Source organism: Sorghum bicolor, chromosome 8 (assembly GCF_000003195.3).
Source record: "Sorghum bicolor cultivar BTx623 chromosome 8, Sorghum_bicolor_NCBIv3, whole genome shotgun sequence".
NCBI classification, from domain to species: domain Eukaryota; kingdom Viridiplantae; phylum Streptophyta; class Magnoliopsida; order Poales; family Poaceae; genus Sorghum; species Sorghum bicolor.
In genome coordinates this window covers 58,065,946-58,091,203 of record NC_012877.2, presented here as the reverse complement: position 1 = coordinate 58,091,203, position 25,258 = coordinate 58,065,946, and the positions used below count along the sequence as shown (strand labels likewise).

The 25,258-nt window shown below is 41.7% G+C and overlaps 2 protein-coding genes across 2 annotated transcripts; both read right to left on the bottom strand.

Moving 5' to 3' along the window:
* LOC8069713 (protein misato homolog 1) lies at nucleotides 4,024-8,110 on the bottom strand. Its single transcript, XM_002442376.2, has 9 exons — nucleotides 7,782-8,110; nucleotides 7,590-7,691; nucleotides 7,448-7,493; nucleotides 7,235-7,313; nucleotides 6,303-6,654; nucleotides 5,892-6,135; nucleotides 5,218-5,460; nucleotides 5,012-5,131; nucleotides 4,024-4,832 (listed from the first exon to the last, which is right to left on the bottom strand). The coding sequence occupies exons 1-9, from the start codon at nucleotides 7,851-7,853 to the stop codon at nucleotides 4,360-4,362; spliced, it is 1,731 nt and encodes a 576-aa protein (XP_002442421.1). The 5' UTR covers nucleotides 7,854-8,110; the 3' UTR covers nucleotides 4,024-4,359.
* On the bottom strand, nucleotides 21,380-24,309 carry LOC8069712 (transcription factor HHO2). Its single transcript, XM_021465935.1, has 5 exons — nucleotides 23,814-24,309; nucleotides 23,397-23,689; nucleotides 22,424-22,721; nucleotides 22,224-22,300; nucleotides 21,380-22,074 (listed from the first exon to the last, which is right to left on the bottom strand). Exons 1-5 carry the CDS (start codon nucleotides 24,031-24,033, stop codon nucleotides 21,739-21,741), a joined length of 1,224 nt encoding a protein of 407 aa, XP_021321610.1. The 5' UTR covers nucleotides 24,034-24,309; the 3' UTR covers nucleotides 21,380-21,738.

Below are 25,258 nucleotides of genomic sequence, written 5' to 3'. Positions count from 1 at the left end.
CGCTTTCAACCACTCTTCCACCTGCTCTGCTCTCGTCGAAAGCCAAATTGGCAGGTGAAGCTTTCCAGACATTTCGTTTTCAGAGGCAAGGGAAAAAGTATATAAATATATAAAAATATATATATACTCGTACATTGCAATTGCGTGGAGCACGAATACGCAACTACACATGCGTACAAAGATTCGAATTCCACCAATCTTTTGTTTGTTTATTTCTCGTTTTAGAGAGAGGGTGGTGTGTGTGTGTGTGATGATGATCAATCGATCATTAAAGGCAGATCCATGATCCAATCGCGTGTATAAACAAACATAAATCCCAATCGCTAGGATAAACAAACATAAATCCATGTCTGATGTCTCTGCTCTGCTCGTGTCAACTTCTTCTTTTAACCAACTGCTGTTGTTGTGCGTGATGGCTTTTGTTTTTAGCGAGCCTCGCATCGGACGCGGTTTCTCGGGCACATGCGGGCCATGTGAGAGCCTCGCCGGTCGCCACCAATCATTCCTACACGGCCAAATGCCGAGCTTTTATACGCCAGGCCGCCTGGCTCATCATTCAACCAACCGACCGGCAGTATTTCTTAATTAGTCCGTTGTGCCAAACTACAAGATATTTCAAAAAAATTAGAAAGTTAAAAGATTTCAAATTTGATCAAATTTATATAGTAAAAGGTTTCAAGATATTTATAATACTAATTAAGTATTATTAGATTCTTTATTAATTATAGTTTTATAGTATACCTATTTGATGTTTTAAATCTTTGTAATTTATTCAATAACTTTGGTCAAATTTAAAATATTTTGATTTTGTAAGATTCTTAGAATTTCTTATAATTTGGAATGGAGGAATAGTACGGTACCATCGTGCCATTTCATTTCATGTTGTTTTCATAAGTGGAATATGTTGTCATTCTCCACTTTGGCACTTTATATTCCCTCCGTGAAAGTCGTTTTGACAAGATTTAGATCAAATATTGAAAATATAATTTATGAATAATTTTTAAGTTGTTGAGTTTGAAAATGTGAAAACCATATGAATATATTTGTTTTGAAAAATATTTTTATAAAGATATACGCATATCACTTTTTGATAAATATTTTTATTAAAACAAGAAGTTAAAATTAGATTTTAGAGACCGTGTCTCTATTCTAAACGACTTTCTTTATATATATGGAGGGAGTATTCATAATCCTCCGGTTTTAATTAATTACCCCCCACGTCAAAAGTTCTTGGGGCACACAGGAGATTGCCCAAATGTAAGTAATCGTGTTAGTCCTTAAGGTAGGTATAATGTCTTGGCAAGGCTATGCTTAATCCATTAGCGCTAATAGTTATTAGTACTAAGTAGAGAAAACCTAGCCTTTTATCATGAAAAATTAGCTGACCTATTAGTTGGGCTCCATTTGGAGGCTAATAACATTTTACTACCTAGCCAGATAATTTATTTTGAACTATTAGTCCTACTATTAGCTGGGGTATTTGGATCTACTAGTGACAATTTGAAAGCTATACTAACAATTAGCACTCATGGACTAAAAAACTTGTATAGATATAAAAAGATTCTCCTGCTTGCACATACATCATAAAATTTCAATCTTTATTATGAAGCAAGTAAAAACACAAAAAGGAAAACAGAAACTCCTATCAAGATTCGAAACACAACGAGCTACAGGTTTATTGCTCTACTGCCCATCCACACACCCCCATCTAATTCCACGTGGAAAGCTCTTCTAGCAAGGGGCAGTTCTATTGTACTCACTTTATTCTAAATTATAAGGCATTTTGACTTTTCTAGATACATAACTTTTGTTATGAACTTAGACAGGTACTATACTAGATATACAACAAAAATAATGTATCTAGAAAGATGAAAACATCTTATAATTTGGACCATGGGAGTATCATGTTAGTTTTTTAAGCTACGTCTAATCTCTTAGTAAGGTGTAGCCTATGGTGGGTATCCGTGGGACTAGACTATTGCGTGCTCTAACAAAAACCAAGAGCATCTCCATCAGATATCATATCCAATTTTCTATATAACTAAACAGTACCATCTCCACCAGATATCCTATCCAATCTTTTATAGCTAAAAAGTAGCATTTTAGGAGATGGAGGACCTATAGAAAGATCTCCTATCTCATTTCCTATATATCTTTATTTTTTAGAAAAAAAAACTCTTAAAAAACATCTTTTCTCCTAAATAAAGGAGACAACCCCCTCTCCGGCTCTCCTCTATCCTTAAAGATATAGGAGACAAGTTTTAGGTAACCCACTACATCAGTATATCATAAATTGATTTTGAGTTACTTTCATAAAACAAAGAACCGGTGGAGATGCTCTATATATTTTAGACAATATCAAGTAATCTTACGAAAAATGTTCTTGCTATCCATAACTTCAAAACAATATATGAAAAGTCAGAATTGTCTTGAAGATACTTGATAATAATATTATAAATTCATTACTCCTAGTCGCCCTAGATAGGTTTTATAGAATTGTTATAACAGAAAACAGTGGTCCAACCAAAGCACATTCGGCGGGGTTACCTTTTATATCTCCAATCAACTAGATTCCACGCCGTTGAGCAAACATTTGGCTAGAAAAGCTATGGAAAAGGCCAAAGAAATGTTTCATGAAAGTATACAAAGCCCGGGAAAATGGATAACAGAAAGGGCCCGTCCACTGAGACCATACCTTTACTGTATATGAGAGGAACACTGATATTGGAAAAGGCAACCCGGCTGGGTATCTGATCTGGATCTTGCTTGTCTGAAACATCAGATCGCAGAATGTTGCGACCATGTGCATGTGTGCACGCGATGCACACTGTCTGAAGAAAATTCATGCACACGACAAGAAACAAAGAGTGTTACACTGCATATTCGTGAGATCAATTATGGCGACACTACCATGCAAAAATTCAGGGAACCCCAACATGCAAGAATGCTCCATTTGCCCTCTTGTTCTGGTCGATCCAACTTTAGCGCTTGCAACAACACCTTCTTTTTTTGTCTGGATGTGATGACATGAAGATCCAATTGAACAATGCGCCTTGTCGAGTTAACTAATGTTTTTTTTTTTCAGATGGAATAATTTTTGTTCGCATAAACAGATGATGAATGACTGTTAAGGATTCATTTGGTGAAAAACTGCCAAATACACAGTTCAGACTGATGTTTCCAAGCTGAAAACGAACAAGATTCCCCGTCACATCGAATCTTACGGCACATGCATAAAATATTAAATATAGACGAAAATAAAAACTAATTACATAGTTTGACTATAAATCATGAGACGAATCTTTTGACCCTAGTTAGTCCATGATTGGACAATATTTGTCACAAACAAACGAAAGTGATAGAGTAGCGAAATCAAAAAAAAAAGGCATCTAAACAAGGCCAAGTAGTGTTGGCAATGGGTAAATCCCCATCGGGTATGAACTCCTCAGACCCATCCCCGTGACAACAATATGACACCATGGGTATCCCCATATAGAGTGATGGGTGGGGGAATTTCCCCAGACCCATACCCGGGTGGGTAAATTAGACCCGGTGGGTCACCCATACCCGCCAAACATCAGCAATTCACAAGCACCAGTCACGTAGTAGCAATTCACAAGCATTGTCATATAGCCATTCACAAGCATCGTCACATAGCCACCTCATCATATACCTAGCAAATACCAACATAATAATTTTTGCTGCAACCACTAGTCACAACACCATAATAGTTCATTGTCCATACAAATCACGTAGTAGAGAGTAGTACTTTGCTAGCACTACATAAGGTTTCAGTGTATGGGCTGCCGGTGGACTGGTGGCTGGTGGGCTTCTTTAGTTTTGGGCTGGGTATTTTTCACCCATGGGTAAAATGGGTATGGGGACTATTAGAACGTCCCCATACCCGCGTACCCAATGGGTGAAGGGTTTGCTCCGTTTGTGTACCCATAGGTACTGGTTTCACTCCATATTAGTACCCTAATAGGGTAAATACCCATCGGGTCGCGGGCCCCCATTGACATCTTTAAGGCCAAAGGAAAAACATTTCAGAGTAGAAACGCCTGACTCTTCAGTTTCCTCTGCTGCGGTTTGCAGGTGCAGCACAGATCCGAACCTCTGCATCACGCACGTGTCACACGCCCGGGCTCTCAGATCTAATTTCCAGTTTGCTCAAAAGATACATACGTACATGGTCATATTTCAGAGCTACTACTCTTCTCCCAGTGCTCTGCATCCCTTTAACACAGGACAGACGAATTCATAGCAGCATGGCATCTCACACCAGCTGCATCACATCACAGTTTCTACTAGTTTCCACAGACCAAAACTTGAACTTTATCTTCCTGTGATACGACACACTCACAAAGACACTGAAACCAAATCATCAGAATCCGACGTCAGATCCATCTCAGGGTAAAATGGGCGCAGCATCTTCGCCAGGTGCTCGCCCATGTCCTCGACCTCCTCCTTCCCAAAGCCCCAGTCGCGGAGGACCTGCGAGCCCAGCGTGCCCCTGGCGACGCCGAGCCTCTGGAGGCTCGTCGACCTCCTCTCGATGAAAGGCACTATGGCGCTGCTCGACCTCAGGCGTGCTGCCATCGGCACCGAGACAACATCGAGCGAACCCTTTGGCCGAGATCCTTCTGGGTGGCTGTTGCTGAGGATCTCGCCCTGCTGACCTATGGAGCCGCTGAAGATTGATGGGAATGGGAGTGGGATCGGAAGGGGGCACGGCGATACAGAGAGATGGGAGAACTTTGGTTTTGTTTCCCTGCCTTCCAGACCTGAACGGATGGCATCCTTCACCTGGGATATGGAAGCCCTTTTCCCGCCTGTATTATTGACAGAATGTAGGTTAGCCAACTTCACTTTACTTTGTACAGCCTAAAGTTCGCCATGACACAGATATTGCAATATGTCTCCTAATGAAGTCTTTACAAAAAGCAAAATGTAGCAGAGTAAGTAGCTGATGATACAAATAAAACTGATCCTACGGAATAAGATAGCAAACCTGCATCTAGAGCTCCATGAACCACCAAGGATTCAACAGCGTAAGGATCTTCATCATTGTTGCTGATTTCAGGGGTCAGAGAATGCAAGCTCCTCTGTATGTTCCTCAGATCTTTTCTATCTAGAGATCAGGAATATACAGTGAGTCAGCAAACAAGATCAGATATTCAGATTTGACCTAACAAGACATTTATTGTGTCTGTGCACCTGTCAAAGAAGGGGCAGGCATTGCTACATCCAGCGCAGTGATCATATTCTGCCTTCCTTGATCAGATAATATGTGCACAAGCTCACCGATATCAAGCTTGCCAGATGAATGTGCCGAATCTGTGGCCGGGCCCACATGTTGTAGCCTAAATGGAACAGACAATGAATGTATTGCTGCTGCACAAATGGCACTGGAGTGGAAGTGTTTATCATCTTTTATAGAAAGCAAAGGTGACAAGTAACCTGAAGTGCCAAAGTCAAAAGGAAACACTGTTAGAGGAACACACATCAACAAGGTTTGACAAAATCTACAAAAAAGTTATGTATAAACAATGTGCTAGTGATAGGCATGCTCACAGTAGGTATATGTGAGTTATAACAGAATTGAGTAGGTGTATGTGAGTTGATTCAGGTTAAGGATGCAACATTTGACTGTTTATTTGGCTTACGATCAAAGACCAGGAAATGAAACATTTACAAAACTAAGGTCCAGGCATTGTGAAAGAAGCCTTAAATTACTGAAAAGGATCACAAGTCCAATTATGAGTTTACTGTATATTTAGTACAATTATAAGGATTTGCACATACAAATATGCTACAATGGGGGAAGGTATAAGAGAAACACAAGTAATATGGCAGTCTATGTAAGAGATTATAGGCAATCGGAAGCATACTTAGAGAAGGCAGTCCTATTGGTACCATCAGATTGCAGGAGTATGAAAGTTTCGACAATGACACAGCATCGTGCAAAGATCTTATGATGGTTTCGCGCTGATTTCTGGAAGACCCAGAGGAGTCTGGATTGCGCACACAGTACAGCATTACAGGGGTATTTGTGTAATCATCAGCGATACTCTCCAAAAACTGTGCAGCTACACTGGCAAAGCCTCCAGAATCATCCACAAGAAACTGGATGCCCTGTAGTAAATCAAGATAAACAATTTCAAAGGTCGAGTGTCATCAACAAAAAAGGAGAGAGAAAAAATTTCTACAAATTCACTAAATATGTAAGTGAACACAGCCCATAGTGTAAACGACTAACTGTAAATAGTGTTTATTGATAGTTTGCTGTAAAAAGACAAGACCTGGATATGGTCGCATTCTTCAACAAAGAACCTTAGCCTCTCATTCATCTCCTCCATTTGAGACCATTCTGAAACCACCTCCTTTGCAGTCCCATAGTTATCAAACTTGTCAAAGTCTGTCCATGATCCATATAACTCATACAAGCTCTGAGGGTGATACTGAACTTTTGAATAATCAGTCCAAAAAATGACTCCATTCTCTAGATTTTCAACCAGGTCCTTATCTTCAATATTTTCTCTGGCATTGTTTCGGCCATTGCTAGAGCTTGGGTTGCTTTCTCCTTCAGATAAACTTTGTAGGAACAAGTTCCGCTCATGAGGTTTTGCTACTGATTTCGTTACATTTCCAGACCTGCAACAATTGGGACCAGTTATCACAAGACTCCATGATCCTATCACACTGTGGGACAAATTTGTGCTCTCTCATCACTCAGAGTTAAATCACCACTACACTAACATACATCTCATAGCATCAATAGTACAAAAGCAACACTTTCAATGCAAGGTTATGGTAAGCCAAAAGCTGGATGATGTTCCACGAATAGGCAGATGTCATGTAGCAATTCTCTAGCGGCTGGATGAGTGTAGGCAATGCATCATTAGAGAACTCAGGGATTATAGTATTAAGAGGATATAAGACTGGTAAATTGTTTCTGCTGGCACTGGCAGCAACAGTTTTCTACTCACCCCTGTTCCAAATTGTAAATCGTTTTGGCCTTTTTAGATACAAATTTTTTTACTATGTATCTAGACATAGTGTATATTTGGGTGTATAGAAACCAAAAACCTTTTTTTTTCTGAAAAAGCCAAGACGACTTACAATTTGGAAGGGAGGGAGTACAATTTTACGAGAAAAGCTGACTTTGTCTATTAATTGTAACTATAAACAGCTAGACATACGCATGTAAAGCTTTAGTTAGAACATCACTTGCCATGTGAAGATGTTGGGCTGATCTGCAGCACTACTGCTCGAACCTAGAGTACCAGAGGAACTTAACGAGCCAAGAGACCCTGCAAATGTCACCGCCACGTTATTTACACTGGCAGAAACAAAACTACAAGTATGCAGCACTCGTCCACGATTGAGAAATGCTAATGGGGCACGCAAAGTGAGAAATGAAGAACATAGCCAATCAATCAATTACCTCGAGAACCAACTGACACCAAGCGAGGGCAGTAGGTGGCGACGCCCTGAAGAAGTCGAGCAGTGTCAGTGAACGAACACGGAAATAATAAATACGGCGCCCAAGCGAGTGAGAGCCTCTCTCTCTCTCTCTCTCTCTCTACCTGCTGTGTCTCGCCGGCGCGATACAGGACGTCCAAGTCCAGCGCGGCGGTCCTGAATACCGGGTCAGCGCCGGGGTCGTCGGCGAGCCCGAGCAGCTCATCCTGCAAAGGCGTCGTCGAGCTCAGGCACAGCGAGTGCAAGGACCCGGGGAAGGAAGGAAAGGATCTTCCGGGGGGGAACTAATCAATCACCTGGAAGTTCCAGAAGTGGGAGCCGACGAAGTTCGCGAAGCCGCCGACCTGCACCGTCACCGCCTCCCTCATCCCTGCCTGCCCTCGTTCGTTGCTCCCACGGCGGAGGGCGGGCTCTGGATCCCTCTAGGCCCAAGTTGCTCCCACGGAGGACGGCGGACGACTACGCGGGCGAGCGGCGTAGCGAGCAGTTCCGCAGCAGAGCACTGGAGGGCGGCGGGCGGCGGCTATGGACGGCGGCTATGGTCGGCGGCGGCGCGAGTGCCATAGAGCGAGAGAGAGAGGAGCGTCTAGGCGAGACTGCGAGACAGGGCATCGATGATTGGGCTGGGCTGCTGGGTGGCATGACTGCTGTTGGGCTAAATGAATTTGGGCCAAAAGTCCGTGGGGTGTATGTGGGCTACATGGGCCACAACTTGGGCCATGGCCCTAGGCCTGGCTGGGTCCGCCACTTGCAAGAAAATGGATTAGGCCTTGTTTAGTTCACCCCGAAATCCAAAAACTTTTCAAGATTTCCTGTCACATCGAATCTTACAACATATGCATGGAGTATTAAATATAGACAAAAACAAAAACTAATTGCACAGTTTGTCTGTAAATCATGAGATGAATCTTTTGAGCCTAGTTAGACCATAATTGGACAATGTTTGTCAAATAAAAACAAAAATGCTACAGTGCCGAAATCTAAAATTTTTTCGGAACTAAACAAGGCCTTAGTAGGTGCCAAAGAAAAACAAAGTTCCTCCAGAGTGTCCATTTAGGGGATGTTTGGATGAATATGAGCTAACAAGTAGTCTTATTAGCTCCTATGAGTGAAGTAATGAACTAAAAATTAGTCCATGACTAATGAACTAAGAATTAGTCTGCCTGTTTGGATATTTAGAGACTAAAAATTAGTCAACTAGTTGTCTATGAATCCAAATAGGACCTTAGCTGCTAGTTTGCAGGATCAGGAATCTAGGCCGAGCATTTAGCGAACCGTTGAACTTGCTTGTTTTCTGAGTCAATGGTATATGAAAACTTCATCTCGTATGGCTCAAGTAGAAACACATAAATTTTCCAACTGGCTTTTTTTTAAAAAAAGGTTTCAAAACTTCATTAGCCATGATATTAGACAATTTCCCTTTAAGATATGAAATGGAAAAAAGATCTAATTTCTTTTTTTTTTGCGATAATAATGCCAAAAAATTCTCATGTTGTCACACCTCTAGGGTCTCTTGACTTTTGTTTCTCCCTATCATCTTACTAGTAAAAATAATAAATATTGTGGTAGTTTTCTAGTTTATAGGGATCCTTTTTACAATTGCTGGAGAGTGGGGATGCTTGGAATAGTCCCGAGAGAAATGTAGCGTGATGAAGAGGAAAATGGAGAAGAACTGAAGAAGCCAACCATAGCTGGTGACCGGAGCCCCGGGCCCGTTTCACGTCTGAATAAAACAGTACGGCCTGCACGGCAATCGGGAAGCCACGAATCCGATCTGATCCAGGTATCAATGTCTGCTGGCCCGTATAATGCCTTGTCGAGGCCTGGGTGAAAAGTTTTTCCGTTAACTTTACCACTTTTGTTTGTATTTAATAATTAATGTCCAATGATGGACTAACTAGAGTCAAAAAATTTATCTCGTAAAATATAAATAAATTGTACAATTAATTATTTTTTATCTATATTTAATATTTATACATATGCCACAAGATTCGATCTGATGCAGAATCTTGAAAAGTTTTTGTATTTTGGTGCAACTAAACAAGGCTTTTTCAGCTAATAAAAACTTTTCATCTCATCTCATCGAATGTTTAGACTTCTGTATGGAACATTAAATATAAATAAAAAATAACTAATAATATAGTTTATATGTATTTTGCAATACAAATCTTTTAACCCTAATTCATTAATTAATTATTCTATGATCATAATTGCTATAGTTATATATTGTGGCAGAACCTCCTGAATTAAGTGGCCCACATGCACCCATCATTGTCTCCAAGACTTGTGATCGGCATGCACGAGTTCCAAATGACTCAAGAAGTCTGTCGGGTATCCTCGGAGGACCCCGAATCATCCACATTTTATCTCATACAGGATCAACATGGAGTTACCACAACATTACAACATTTGTTACAAAAATAACTTACATCAGAGTGCGGAAGATTTATAACTTAATTTACAACATATGATGAAGTACAAACTTAACTAAATTTTTAAAAGGTGTGTAGAGTAGCAGAAGCATCCTAGGTGAAGCTTCTAAGGTAGAAGAGGTGGATAAATCATGTCGCGCCCACCGACATGACCTCCATTAGCAGTCTAAGTCAGCACCTGCAACAGGGGTTAATAAACCCTGAGTACAAAAGTACTCAACAAGACTTAACCGACTATAAAAGAGGTGAAAACTCAGGTATGCAGGCTATAGGGATTTAAGGTAAAGCTTTAGCAAGATCAAAGCATTTCTTTTGCATAAAAGCTTACTAAGAGTAAAACCTACTTTCAAGTTTTAACTCAAGATCATCATTTATGACTAACCAAAACTATTATCAAACTTGCATAAGAATACCACATCTTTCTCTTACCAAAGATTCACTTATTACTACGATGATGGTACGAGGATTGAGGCTCCATATCCGAGGAAACACGGCGATTCGAATCGATTAAACCCAGCTGGGGATTCAGTACCACACGACATATGTAGAACTTAATCTTGCATATGTCAACCTTTTCTATAGATCCTCCCATACAAGAACGGGTCCAGCGTCACCCGAGAGTACAGTACACCACCATCCTACAGCCAATCTAGATGTTTCCCGGTCATCTCAGATCCGTAAGGTGGGTACACGCTACTCTCGCCATCTTTCCACTCCCAGTACGCGGTTAGCCGTTCTCAAGTATCGGAATAGCTATAGGTAAGGCTTACCGCCGCATGTGGGCTGTACTCAAAGGTCTCAATCACAACAGGCCAATCAACGGTACGGTCCTTAATCGACACAGTTGGAGACACTACTTTAAGACTCCATTCTTAAAGCAAGTCCACCGACCGGTCTCAAGTTGAACATTATTGACCTTAAAAGTATTCCACAACAACCCTTCAAACTTTCTCATTTGAAAACTTATCTAATAAGCAGGACTAAGCATACTAAGTATTTTCATAAAACAGGTATCAAGGTTAATATGGAAATCATCAAGGTAGATAATGCAGCAAATAGGATTCACTCAACTCCTATTCACCTAATGCATCATATTAACTCAAGTGATATAAATAACTTTATGAAAATACAAGGATAGGGTTTAATGTCCGGGGCTTGCCTTGACCGGAAGGAAAGTTCGACAACTCAGCAAAACCAGATGGATTCACAAACTCGGAAGCAACCCATTGAGGATCAGATTCCTCCGGAGCGTAGTCTACACGTAGAAGTGCATATGCATGATCAATGAGATGTTCATGACATGATAAAGACAGGTTACATGTTCTTGGATGATAACAACAATCATAACTACCTCGAGTACAACTTACCTTCACGGTATAGAAATAAACTAACTTAGCTATCAAAACATAGATTACTACTAAGCAAATTTTATCATTTTCATGAAGCAAGGTTGTATAGATATCAGGCAACAAAGATCATTTATATGAAATAATCCATAACCAGGGAGCATATCATGCCAAGTACCCACTGGTTATCAATCAATCCTAAAGATCAATCAAAACCTAATATGATTAGGCTTTCTATCTTTCTTAATAAACTCTTAATTAAATATTAATGACAGTAACTAAGTATTAACATCAAACAATAGTTAAGTGCCAAAGGTCATAAAAGATAATGACCTCAGGTCATCACACAATCCCAAAAGCACTCAAATTATAATTTGGAAATTAAGTTACTCATTATTTAAGTAAAGGCTAGCTAAAAGCAAACAATTCTATTTGCACACAAAACCAGGACAGCAGCATATACACAACTTCATTCAACCATAATTAGAGATCCAAACATCCAATAAAGATGATATTAGACTTTCTGGAAAGCTTAGATAATTTTCTACAACTTTGTTATTATCTTCGAGAACTGATTTAATAGATAACATGGTCAAACAGTATGAATAAACAATTCTGTCCAGACCTTGGACAGAATCAGACATTAAGCTTCATACATCTATAACCAGAGTTCTAGATCACCAAAAGTCATGATCCATAACATTTTGGAAAGCTTATGAAAATTACTACAATTCATCTTTTATCATGAAAGCATGATTCATAAGTTTAGTAGGTTGAAATTGCACAACTACAGAAACTGATCCAGAATTTGACAGAGAGGAACCATTTCTGAAACTTAAATTTAAACAGGCATAACTCAGAAACTATAGGGCCAAATGCCACCAAAATTTAACACCAGCTAGATACATGAATTCTATACAACTTTGTTATAGACAAGTTTCACATCCATTATTATCTACCTAGAGCAATTCATAAGGTTCCAAAAACTGTCCAGAAATCACCAATAATTTAATTATAGACAAATAACATTTCATTTATGTTCCAAACTTGGACCTGGGCAAAACTCAGCTCACCAACAGTTGAAATACATTAAAGAGATACTAGAAAACATCATGGCCATCCCTAAATAAATTCTTTTTATGTCTTTATTAATTTATTTAGATAAATAGACAAAGTAATAACCATATATCAAAAGTACACAATAAATTCTGAGAAAACTACAGAAGCTCATATATGTTCTCCAAAGTCTACTGTATAAATTTCATGCCATTTGAATAAGTATAGCAGTTTCCATGAAAAAGATAAATTTCCATCACAAGGAAGCATGTAACAGCAAGATAAATAAGAAACTCGACATTTTCTACAAACACATAGCTAAATTATGTACCTATATGATATAACAACCTCATATAAAGGTACAGGAACCATATTTTACATTTATTTATTTTTAGTTTAATTTTAAACTATTTAATAAGCACTAAACAAGATAAATTAATAACTTAACCATCTATCATACACTGAACATGAAATCTTTACTGTAACACTCACATAGCATCATAAGAACACCAATAAAATTTCAGGCCCATAGGAGCTACACAGAATTAGATATGAATTTCTCCTTTTTAAACATAATTAAAAGGCATAAATCATAACTAATTATTTTACTACAAAACATAGTCAGTTCCATATTTTTAATAAAAACTAGACATTTCAAGGAGCACAACAAAATTTGGTTCACCAAAATTGGAGCTACCAAACTCCAGATATGAATTTTCAAAGATTTAACAAAACATCTACAAACAAGTCCTTATAGCACTATTCACCTGAGTCACAGTCTCTGCAGTTAGACCCCTGAGAAACATCAAATTGTTGCACGAGGTCCCTAGCGCGAGCTGAAAACAGAGGAAGCTCGTCGGAGCTTGCGGTTTCGACGGTGGGATGCGTATCTGTGGCAACGGAGTGGTGAGGGAGCTTTCTCGGACTCATGCGCATTTGATGGTGTCCTCTACTCGGTCGGAGGTGGCCTGCAGAGGCATGGCCACGCGGAGGTGGAGCTCGGCTGTGCAGACTGGCGGCGATGTCACGGCCCACTACCTACTCCGTGGTAGAGAGCAAAACGAAGGGCGCGTGAGCATCAGTGACTCACCGGGAGTGTATACCGGTGCCTTTCAGCCGTGGAGATGCACTAGAGTGGCTTGGCCACGGTGAGGTGCTCCTCGACGGCGCTTTTGGCCGGAGCTGAGGAAGATGCGTGAAGCAGGCGCTATGGTGGGCTAGAGCGCGCGCAGGGGAGCTCAAGAGGTAGATAGGCTTTGGGCGAAGCTAAAGAGAAACACTGGGGAGGCGGAGGAGCTATGAAGACGACGAATTTCGGGGTGGACAGAAAGACGACGGCGATGGCGGTGGCGAGCTCAAAGAGGAGAGAAGAGGAGTCCACACACATGGAGCTCGCGAGTCAGGGTGACCGAGCTCTAGAAGGCGGCAAGTCAGCTATCTAGCAGCTGCGTGGGCTCTCATGCAGAGTGCCAGCGCGAGCTCGGCAGCGCCACGGAGCGGCGTTGGCCACCGACGTCGGTGCACTGTAGCAGAGAGTTATCCCCTTCTCTGGCTTTTCTTTAAATTACTCCCAAAATTTGAATAGAAGTCAAATTTATGCCAAAATAAAACTTGTTCAGAATTTTGAATGCTACAAAACATCTTTAAGGGTCCAAGGCTGATTTTAAATGGAAAGGGACGAATTTGAGCCAAACAGTTTGAAATTCAAATCCCAAATTGGGGAAATTCCAAATTTTGAATTGGAGCAGATTAGAATTTCCAAAATTACTTTTGATTTTCCAAAACAACTTGAAAAACTATCAACATGAAAGTTGTTCAAATTTTTAAGCCCTACAACTCTCATGTTGACCATTTTTCAAAATTCCAAACAGATTTTGAATTGGAGATTTAAGTTTGAAAAGGGGACACTTTCCGGAAATCTGTATTTTCAAAATTACTTTGAATTTTGTACTGAAACTTCAAAAACTCAAAACACCAAAGTTGTACATCTTGACAAGATCTACAACTTTGCTTTTGAACTCAACTTCAAATTTTGCTTTGTTTTTGAATTGCACAAAAGGGGCAAATCTAGGTTTTTGAAATTAGGGTTTCCCCCTTAAGTCTTTCGGAAAAACTTTCACCCAGGGTTTTAATCACCAACACAAACATCCATACACAATATAAGCACACTTTAATTTCCTAAGCACAATCAACCAAAATAACCTTATTTTAAGTTGATGCATAATAATGTGCTTAACAAATATGCTTTGCAATGCTTATGATGACATGATCCAGTTTTAGTGTTCGTAACATCAGGGATGTTACAGCCCTTCCCCCTTAAAGAAATCTCGTCCCGAGATTTCCAGGGTACTAAAACCCATGGGGTTAAGTAATGGAAAAGGGAATGTGTCAAGCACATTAACTTTTGAGAAGTTCATACAACAATTACGATTGGTCCGAGAATTACAACTAAGATCAACAAGAAGTTGTAATCAATCAGGAATTTTAGAGAATTCATACGAAGATATGAATCTCCAAATGAGCTTCCAAGGAGGATGAAAGCACACTAACTGTAGACTATAGTGGAGCATGACGAGAGATCCCGATGTTTAACGAGCACCCTGTAGTATTTCCTTATGGCTGCAGTCCACAGAAGACTACAAGGTTCGACGTTATAACGTGATCACGGATCATGGTACCTACTATAGAGTACGGTTACAATAGCTTTCAATGACCTATGTTGGTTATCCAAGTCAGGGGCTTTAGGTACTTCCAAAGAGAAATGGGCATGGATTCCCATAATAGGGCTCAAAGAACGAGGGCACCATAGTTGTGGGGTTATAATGGATCATGCCCATAACCTCGATACCTGCACGCGCCCAGTAGAAATTTGTGTCATCCGGACACACAAAAGACTCTAGGTTCCGACGCGGCACCGTGGTCACGGGACATGGCACCACTATAGGGCACCACAACAATAACCCATGTCTCACAAGACCAAGAATGTAACTGAGATCAAAAGTCGATCACAATCACAAGGTGTTTAGGGAACTCAAAAGGACAAATTTGAATCCCTAAGGAGTGTCCAAAGAATGAAACACCCTAATTGTGGACTATAAGGGATCATGATCATATACTTTGATAACAATGAGCGCCCAGCAGTATTTCCTCATGGTCATGAGCCATAGGAGATCCCAGGTTTTGACATTGTTACCTAAGTCACAAGTCATGGTACCTTAAGAGGACACAATCATAGTGACATTCAATCAACAAAATGTTGACAAAAGATATCAAGGAGGTAGCATGTGTCCGAATTAGATGAAATCAAGGAAGGTCACATGCATAACAAATGAATCAAGGATCAGGATCTTATGGAGTAAAAGATTATCAATCAGTTAACGAAACCTGGTACATGATGAGATTCATCAATAAAACAGCTATAACGAATAATAACTGTTTTGAAGCATAAGGAGGGGCTTTTAAGTATCATTATATTGTCATGTTATGCAAGATATGCAATATGCTCGTCCCATACGTCTTTACAACGTTAGTTAGGAGATAATTGCTTATATAGGGCATACTTTATACATTATCTTTGTTGCTCCAGATGGAAGGTTGCAAGACTCTTGACAAAGCATTGTGGTTTAATTCTTCACTTGGCTTGCCGAAGACTTGAAGCCTCTTTCAATGTCTTCTATTTGAGTCAGCATAAAGTCTTCGTAGAACCCGGACAGCAAGCATAAGAAAAGTTAAGGAGCATTTACAAGTTGTTGTCCACAAAAATTTTAATTCGTAAATTCCTTTTGAAAATTTTCACAAGTAATGTTGCAGAAGATCCATGTATGAGCTCTGATACCAGCTGTGGCAGAACCTCCTGAATTAAGTGGCCCACATGCACCCATCATTGTCTCCAAGACTTGTGATCGGCATGCACGAGTTCCAAATGACTCAAGAAGTCTGTCGGGTATCCTCGGAGGACCCCGAATCATCCACATTTTATCTCATACAGGATCAACATGGAGTTACCACAACATTACAACATTTGTTACAAAAATAACTTACATCAGAGTGCGGAAGATTTATAACTTAATTTACAACATATGATGAAGTACAAACTTAACTAAATTTTTAAAAGGTGTGTAGAGTAGCAGAAGCATCCTAGGTGAAGCTTCTAAGGTAGAAGAGGTGGATAAATCATGTCGCGCCCACCGACATGACCTCCATTAGCAGTCTAAGTCAGCACCTGCAACAGGGGTTAATAAACCCTGAGTACAAAAGTACTCAACAAGACTTAACCGACTATAAAAGAGGTGAAAACTCAGGTATGCAGGCTATAGGGATTTAAGGTAAAGCTTTAGCAAGATCAAAGCATTTCTTTTGCATAAAAGCTTACTAAGAGTAAAACCTACTTTCAAGTTTTAACTCAAGATCATCATTTATGACTAACCAAAACTATTATCAAACTTGCATAAGAATACCACATCTTTCTCTTACCAAAGATTCACTTATTACTACGATGATGGTACGAGGATTGAGGCTCCATATCCGAGGAAACACGGCGATTCGAATCGATTAAACCCAGCTGGGGATTCAGTACCACACGACATATGTAGAACTTAATCTTGCATATGTCAACCTTTTCTATAGATCCTCCCATACAAGAACGGGTCCAGCGTCACCCGAGAGTACAGTACACCACCATCCTACAGCCAATCTAGATGTTTCCCGGTCATCTCAGATCCGTAAGGTGGGTACACGCTACTCTCGCCATCTTTCCACTCCCAGTACGCGGTTAGCCGTTCTCAAGTATCGGAATAGCTATAGGTAAGGCTTACCGCCGCATGTGGGCTGTACTCAAAGGTCTCAATCACAACAGGCCAATCAACGGTACGGTCCTTAATCGACACAGTTGGAGACACTACTTTAAGACTCCATTCTTAAAGCAAGTCCACCGACCGGTCTCAAGTTGAACATTATTGACCTTAAAAGTATTCCACAACAACCCTTCAAACTTTCTCATTTGAAAACTTATCTAATAAGCAGGACTAAGCATACTAAGTATTTTCATAAAACAGGTATCAAGGTTAATATGGAAATCATCAAGGTAGATAATGCAGCAAATAGGATTCACTCAACTCCTATTCACCTAATGCATCATATTAACTCAAGTGATATAAATAACTTTATGAAAATACAAGGATAGGGTTTAATGTCCGGGGCTTGCCTTGACCGGAAGGAAAGTTCGACAACTCAGCAAAACCAGATGGATTCACAAACTCGGAAGCAACCCATTGAGGATCAGATTCCTCCGGAGCGTAGTCTACACGTAGAAGTGCATATGCATGATCAATGAGATGTTCATGACATGATAAAGACAGGTTACATGTTCTTGGATGATAACAACAATCATAACTACCTCGAGTACAACTTACCTTCACGGTATAGAAATAAACTAACTTAGCTATCAAAACATAGATTACTACTAAGCAAATTTTATCATTTTCATGAAGCAAGGTTGTATAGATATCAGGCAACAAAGATCATTTATATGAAATAATCCATAACCAGGGAGCATATCATGCCAAGTACCCACTGGTTATCAATCAATCCTAAAGATCAATCAAAACCTAATATGATTAGGCTTTCTATCTTTCTTAATAAACTCTTAATTAAATATTAATGACAGTAACTAAGTATTAACATCAAACAATAGTTAAGTGCCAAAGGTCATAAAAGATAATGACCTCAGGTCATCACACAATCCCAAAAGCACTCAAATTATAATTTGGAAATTAAGTTACTCATTATTTAAGTAAAGGCTAGCTAAAAGCAAACAATTCTATTTGCACACAAAACCAGGACAGCAGCATATACACAACTTCATTCAACCATAATTAGAGATCCAAACATCCAATAAAGATGATATTAGACTTTCTGGAAAGCTTAGATAATTTTCTACAACTTTGTTATTATCTTCGAGAACTGATTTAATAGATAACATGGTCAAACAGTATGAATAAACAATTCTGTCCAGACCTTGGACAGAATCAGACATTAAGCTTCATACATCTATAACCAGAGTTCTAGATCACCAAAAGTCATGATCCATAACATTTTGGAAAGCTTATGAAAATTACTACAATTCATCTTTTATCATGAAAGCATGATTCATAAGTTTAGTAGGTTGAAATTGCACAACTACAGAAACTGATCCAGAATTTGACAGAGAGGAACCATTTCTGAAACTTAAATTTAAACAGGCATAACTCAGAAACTATAGGGCCAAATGCCACCAAAATTTAACACCAGCTAGATACATGAATTCTATACAACTTTGTTATAGACAAGTTTCACATCCATTATTATCTACCTAGAGCAATTCATAAGGTTCCAAAAACTGTCCAGAAATCACCAATAATTTAATTATAGACAAATAACATTTCATTTATGTTCCAAACTTGGACCTGGGCAAAACTCAGCTCACCAACAGTTGAAATACATTAAAGAGATACTAGAAAACATCATGGCCATCCCTAAATAAATTCTTTTTATGTCTTTATTAATTTATTTAGATAAATAGACAAAGTAATAACCATATATCAAAAGTACACAATAAATTCTGAGAAAACTACAGAAGCTCATATATGTTCTCCAAAGTCTACTGTATAAATTTCATGCCATTTGAATAAGTATAGCAGTTTCCATGAAAAAGATAAATTTCCATCACAAGGAAGCATGTAACAGCAAGATAAATAAGAAACTCGACATTTTCTACAAACACATAGCTAAATTATGTACCTATATGATATAACAACCTCATATAAAGGTACAGGAACCATATTTTACATTTATTTATTTTTAGTTTAATTTTAAACTATTTAATAAGCACTAAACAAGATAAATTAATAACTTAACCATCTATCATACACTGAACATGAAATCTTTACTGTAACACTCACATAGCATCATAAGAACACCAATAAAATTTCAGGCCCATAGGAGCTACACAGAATTAGATATGAATTTCTCCTTTTTAAACATAATTAAAAGGCATAAATCATAACTAATTATTTTACTACAAAACATAGTCAGTTCCATATTTTTAATAAAAACTAGACATTTCAAGGAGCACAACAAAATTTGGTTCACCAAAATTGGAGCTACCAAACTCCAGATATGAATTTTCAAAGATTTAACAAAACATCTACAAACAAGTCCTTATAGCACTATTCACCTGAGTCACAGTCTCTGCAGTTAGACCCCTGAGAAACATCAAATTGTTGCACGAGGTCCCTAGCGCGAGCTGAAAACAGAGGAAGCTCGTCGGAGCTTGCGGTTTCGACGGTGGGATGCGTATCTGTGGCAACGGAGTGGTGAGGGAGCTTTCTCGGACTCATGCGCATTTGATGGTGTCCTCTACTCGGTCGGAGGTGGCCTGCAGAGGCATGGCCACGCGGAGGTGGAGCTCGGCTGTGCAGACTGGCGGCGATGTCACGGCCCACTACCTACTCCGTGGTAGAGAGCAAAACGAAGGGCGCGTGAGCATCAGTGACTCACCGGGAGTGTATACCGGTGCCTTTCAGCCGTGGAGATGCACTAGAGTGGCTTGGCCACGGTGAGGTGCTCCTCGACGGCGCTTTTGGCCGGAGCTGAGGAAGATGCGTGAAGCAGGCGCTATGGTGGGCTAGAGCGCGCGCAGGGGAGCTCAAGAGGTAGATAGGCTTTGGGCGAAGCTAAAGAGAAACACTGGGGAGGCGGAGGAGCTATGAAGACGACGAATTTCGGGGTGGACAGAAAGACGACGGCGATGGCGGTGGCGAGCTCAAAGAGGAGAGAAGAGGAGTCCACACACATGGAGCTCGCGAGTCAGGGTGACCGAGCTCTAGAAGGCGGCAAGTCAGCTATCTAGCAGCTGCGTGGGCTCTCATGCAGAGTGCCAGCGCGAGCTCGGCAGCGCCACGGAGCGGCGTTGGCCACCGACGTCGGTGCACTGTAGCAGAGAGTTATCCCCTTCTCTGGCTTTTCTTTAAATTACTCCCAAAATTTGAATAGAAGTCAAATTTATGCCAAAATAAAACTTGTTCAGAATTTTGAATGCTACAAAACATCTTTAAGGGTCCAAGGCTGATTTTAAATGGAAAGGGACGAATTTGAGCCAAACAGTTTGAAATTCAAATCCCAAATTGGGGAAATTCCAAATTTTGAATTGGAGCAGATTAGAATTTCCAAAATTACTTTTGATTTTCCAAAACAACTTGAAAAACTATCAACATGAAAGTTGTTCAAATTTTTAAGCCCTACAACTCTCATGTTGACCATTTTTCAAAATTCCAAACAGATTTTGAATTGGAGATTTAAGTTTGAAAAGGGGACACTTTCCGGAAATCTGTATTTTCAAAATTACTTTGAATTTTGTACTGAAACTTCAAAAACTCAAAACACCAAAGTTGTACATCTTGACAAGATCTACAACTTTGCTTTTGAACTCAACTTCAAATTTTGCTTTGTTTTTGAATTGCACAAAAGGGGCAAATCTAGGTTTTTGAAATTAGGGTTTCCCCCTTAAGTCTTTCGGAAAAACTTTCACCCAGGGTTTTAATCACCAACACAAACATCCATACACAATATAAGCACACTTTAATTTCCTAAGCACAATCAACCAAAATAACCTTATTTTAAGTTGATGCATAATAATGTGCTTAACAAATATGCTTTGCAATGCTTATGATGACATGATCCAGTTTTAGTGTTCGTAACATCAGGGATGTTACATATATGTACTATAATATATAAAAACTTTTCTTTTCGCAAACTAAACAAAGCCAGGCAAGATCAAACTGAAAGTTGAGCAGCTCAAGATAATCTAAAAGCATGCTTTTCAGTTCATCTTTGAATCGGAACACCATCAGCAGCAAGGCAGGAACAAAATCAGATGACCAAGGAAATCTCAAACATAGTGATTTTCTAGATTGTTTATGTGGCTGATGCTGATTTATTGTAAAGAAAAAACACTATTATGTGGCTAAAAAAGTACATAATTATGAATGATGTTAGCTCATAAATTCAAGCGAACAGGTAGAATGGATGAATCTGTTTTTGTAGATGCGAAAAACCGATCTAGGTCCACAAGGACTATGCGATATTGCGATCCAGCCTCAAGATTGTACAATGGGATGTATGTAAAAAAATAGGACACCATCTCATCTCATATATGTCACACTCTCGATCAACCCCTACAACAACACCACCCAGCGAAAACACTCACTCGGATCAGTTCATCACATCCTCCTCCCTCTGCTGCAAGAAAATGGATCGAAGGGGGGAAAAAATTCCTCTCAACGGCTGTACAAAAAATGCCTCATCCGCAGTGTCCTCGTCTATACTGCTGTGAATCGTGAATTCGTGATCCAGTCCAAGGAAGAACAAGGATCATCATTTCATCAAGACGACGACGATGCCTTTGTCCCATGCTGCTGCTGCTGCTGCTGCTGCATCTCCCAGCCGTAGCTCTCCGACCTGCCGCCGCCCTCGGCCTCGTCGCCGTCGCCGTCGCAGCTGTCCCCGGCGGTGGCCGACATAGCTCTGCTCGACACCGTCGTCAGCTGCAGGGGCCCCTGCGGCGAGCCGGACTGCGACTGCGACGTGCTGTGCTGCGACGTCGCGTACTGCTGCTCCGCCGCCCCCGACGACGACCACAGCCCGCCCACGGCTGCGGCCGCCAGATGGTCGCCGCCGCCGACGTCCGACGACGCGCGCCGCGTGTGCAGCCTGTATTTCTGCAGCAGTGACGAAAGAAAAGAAAAAAAGAAAACATTTGTTAGTGACTGCAAACTTGAATGAATTGCTTGCAGGTTGTTTGTGTGTACTATCCCAATTCCCAATTCCCAACAGGAGGAGGAGGAGGAGGAAGAACAGGGCTCGTTACCTGCAGGTGGCTCTTGACCTCGTCGTTGGTGAGCCCGTCCACCTTCATCAGCTCCCTGATCTGCTTTGGCGTCGCAACTGCACATCACGCGAACACAGCAGCGAATTTCAGCACGAGGCATAACCGAGATCAAGAAACATATTGCACTGCACAGCGCAGGCAGCGCAGGGCTGGCAGCAACAACCGATGCTGTTCCTGACCTTGAGCGCCGCCGAGCCGCTGCAGGGCGGCGACGAACCGGCGGTGCAGCTCGGGCGACCAGCACCTCCTGGCCTTCCTCTGCTGCTGCGCCTGCGCCTGCTGGTGCTGGCGCTGCGCTCTGTCGGCGTCCGTGACGGCGCTGCTGGTGGCGCTCGGAGCTGCGGCGGCAGAAGACGGCGGGGGCGACAGGGACAGGTCCGGGACCGGCGTGGCGCCGGCGAGCTTACACGCCGCGTCGACGGGTGATCTCGCCAGCGTCGGTGGGCTGGCCAGTGTCGGCATGAACGCGGTGGACACCTGGTTGTTTGTAATTTGGCACAGCAGGTTACTATCAGAACAAGGCATCTGGACATGTGGTGTGCATTCTTTCTAGTACTACTAATTAACAACATGTGTGCATGTATATAAACTACCTACACGTAATTAGCTAGCTAATGTGATTAAACTTGGGTGAACAAATCAAAAAGATTAAATTTGAACTAGATTAGGAGATTTTTTGAACTTGAACTCATATTTGGCATGATGGTTGCTTAAGAAGAATTAAATGAGGTCGCACAAAAAAGAAAAGGTCTGAAAACAAAAAAAAAAAACCATTTTTGGGTTTGCCTCGCTGTGAATATCACATGATCTGTTTGCATGAAACAAGCAAAGATTCTTTCCTTTTTTCCTAGTGACTGTACCATAAAATTCGCCTCTTTTTACTGGGTAGAAAGGTTCCTCTGTTTTTTTCCCCCACCAGTAGGAGCTTATCAGATGCTTCCGTACAATTAAATTTGCAATAATCTCGGTTGAAACAAATTCGATCAAATGGTAGCGTTTTTTTTTGTTCCAAACAAAAAGTTCGGTGCGAATTTAGCGGCGGATTGTGCTAACCACTGCGACTCCGAATTACTGCACCGGAAGAAAAAAAAAAACCAGCACGTCTGCGTGATGAGTGAGTGAGGAGTCCTGCCCGCGTTCGACGTTCCGTACCTTGCTGTGGGCGGCGGCGGCGACGCCATTGGTGTTGGCGGTGCTGTCGTCGTGGCTGCCGCAGCTCCAGAGCTGCGCGGAGCTCATCCAGCTCCGCTTGTCGTTGGCGTCCGCCTCGGCGTCATCCGCCTTGACGGCGGCTCCGTCCTGTGCCTGTGCCTGCGTCTGCGGCGGTGGAGCGGGCGCCGCCGCCGCTTCGGTGGTGGCAGGCGCGAAGAGGTCCGACGGCGGCGGCGGCGGAGGGTGGCGGCGGTGCTGCGCCTGCGCGAGCTCGTCCTTGAGCCACTGGATGACTGCACGGCACGCACGGGGGATCAGCAATTGCACGCACGCACGCACGCGGCGGGATTAAGCAGGGGGGGGGGGGGGGGGGGGGGCGGCAGTAGATAGAAGTAAGACAAGACGTACGGTACGTACCGTCTGCGACGAGGTGGACGCTGATGGGGAGCTCCCGTCGGAAGACCTCCATCTTGGCCTTCTCGGCCTCGAGGCTGCGTACGCAGTCCCGGAAGCGCGCGGCGCGGTCGGCGGCCGAGCACCGCGACGCCGCGGCGCGGAGCGAGTCGGTGACGGCCCTCGCCGCCAGCGCCCGCAGCTGCTGCTGCTGCTGCTGGTGGTCCTCCTTCCGCGCCATCATCGCCCGCCGGGCAGTCGACGCGAGACCCACCCTCCCTCCGTACGCGTACGTTCTCCTCCCTGGACCTGGACTGCTGCTGCTGCTGCTGGTTGCGTGCTGTTGGCGAAGGGAGGGAGGGGGGGAATCCGCTCGCCTCGTCGGTGGGTTTATACCGGCGGAGCCGGAGGAAGGGACGGGGGGAAGATCCTGGGAGGAGGGTAGGATGGTAATTTGGTGCGTGGGTGGGAGGTGGAGAAAAGATGCCGCTGCACTGCCCGATTGCTTCTGCGGTGTGGAGGAATCTGGATGCGATGCGGTGGGTGGAGACGAGAGAGAGGAGCAGAGCAGTGGCGTTTCGTCGCGTAAGAGGCGAGGGCCTTGTTTACTTGCCAGAAAATTTTGCAAAAATTTTCACATTCTTCATCACATCGAATCTTTAAACGCATATATAGAATATTAAATATAGATAAAAATAAAAACCAATTGTACAGTTTGGTCGAAATTGACGAGACGAATCTTTTGAGCCTAGTTAATGCATGATCGGACAATATTTGTCAAATACAAACGAAAATGCTACGGTGCTTGTTTTGCAAAATTTTTTGGAACTAAACAAGGCCGAGGGCGTGGAGTCGAGACGAGAGACCGCTTCCATGGTATATGGCTGCAACTGCAAGCTTGACTCCGGCTCCGGGGAATGGGAATCTCGCTTGCGGGCCCCATTCCTCGGCCCTCCGCCACAACTCCAACTCCAGCTTCTCATCTTACCACACGGCCCCTCTTCTTCCCAACAATTCCTCCTCTCCTCCTCTACCCGCCTGATTCATGCCGCGTTTTTTTTTGGACAACGATCCATGCCGCTTTCGTCGACCAATAAGGCCTGGTTTAGTTAAAAAAAATTTGGGAAGAATCGACACTGTAGCATTTTTTGTTTATATTTAACAAATATTGTTTAATTATGGACTGACTAGACTTAAAAGATTCGTCTAGTAAATTCGGACCAAACTGTGCAATTAGTTTTTATTTTCGTCTACATTTAATACTCTATGCATGTGTCTAAAGATTCGATGTGACGGAGAATCTGAAAAATTTTGCAAATTTTTTTTGAACTAAACAAGGCCTAATACACCCTATAGCCTTTGTGCAGTGTTATTTTTTTCACTGTTGTTTCTTACACTCCTTTTACTAGTGGCCGTGTTTAGTTTGCAAAGGAAAAAAAATTTTACGACACTGTAGCATTTTCGTTTGT

Excerpts from the sequence above, each read along its gene's own strand:
- LOC8069712 (XM_021465935.1), bottom strand. The coding sequence starts at position 24,033 with ATGATGGCGCGGAAGGAGGACCACCAGCAGCAGCAGCAGCAGCTGCGG. Across the intron at positions 23,690-23,813 it reads CGTCCACCTCGTCGCAGACG|TCATCCAGTGGCTCAAGGAC; the intron begins GTACGTACCGTA and ends CGTGCCGTGCAG. Across the intron at positions 22,722-23,396 it reads CCGCCGCCGCCCACAGCAAG|GTGTCCACCGCGTTCATGCC; the intron begins GTACGGAACGTC and ends ACAAACAACCAG.
- LOC8069713 (XM_002442376.2), bottom strand. The coding sequence starts at position 7,853 with ATGAGGGAGGCGGTGACGGTGCAGGTCGGCGGCTTCGCGAACTTCGTC. Across the intron at positions 5,461-5,891 it reads AATAGGACTGCCTTCTCTAA|GTTACTTGTCACCTTTGCTT; the intron begins GTATGCTTCCGA and ends TTGGCACTTCAG. Across the intron at positions 4,833-5,011 it reads TCATGGAGCTCTAGATGCAG|GCGGGAAAAGGGCTTCCATA; the intron begins GTTTGCTATCTT and ends TCAATAATACAG.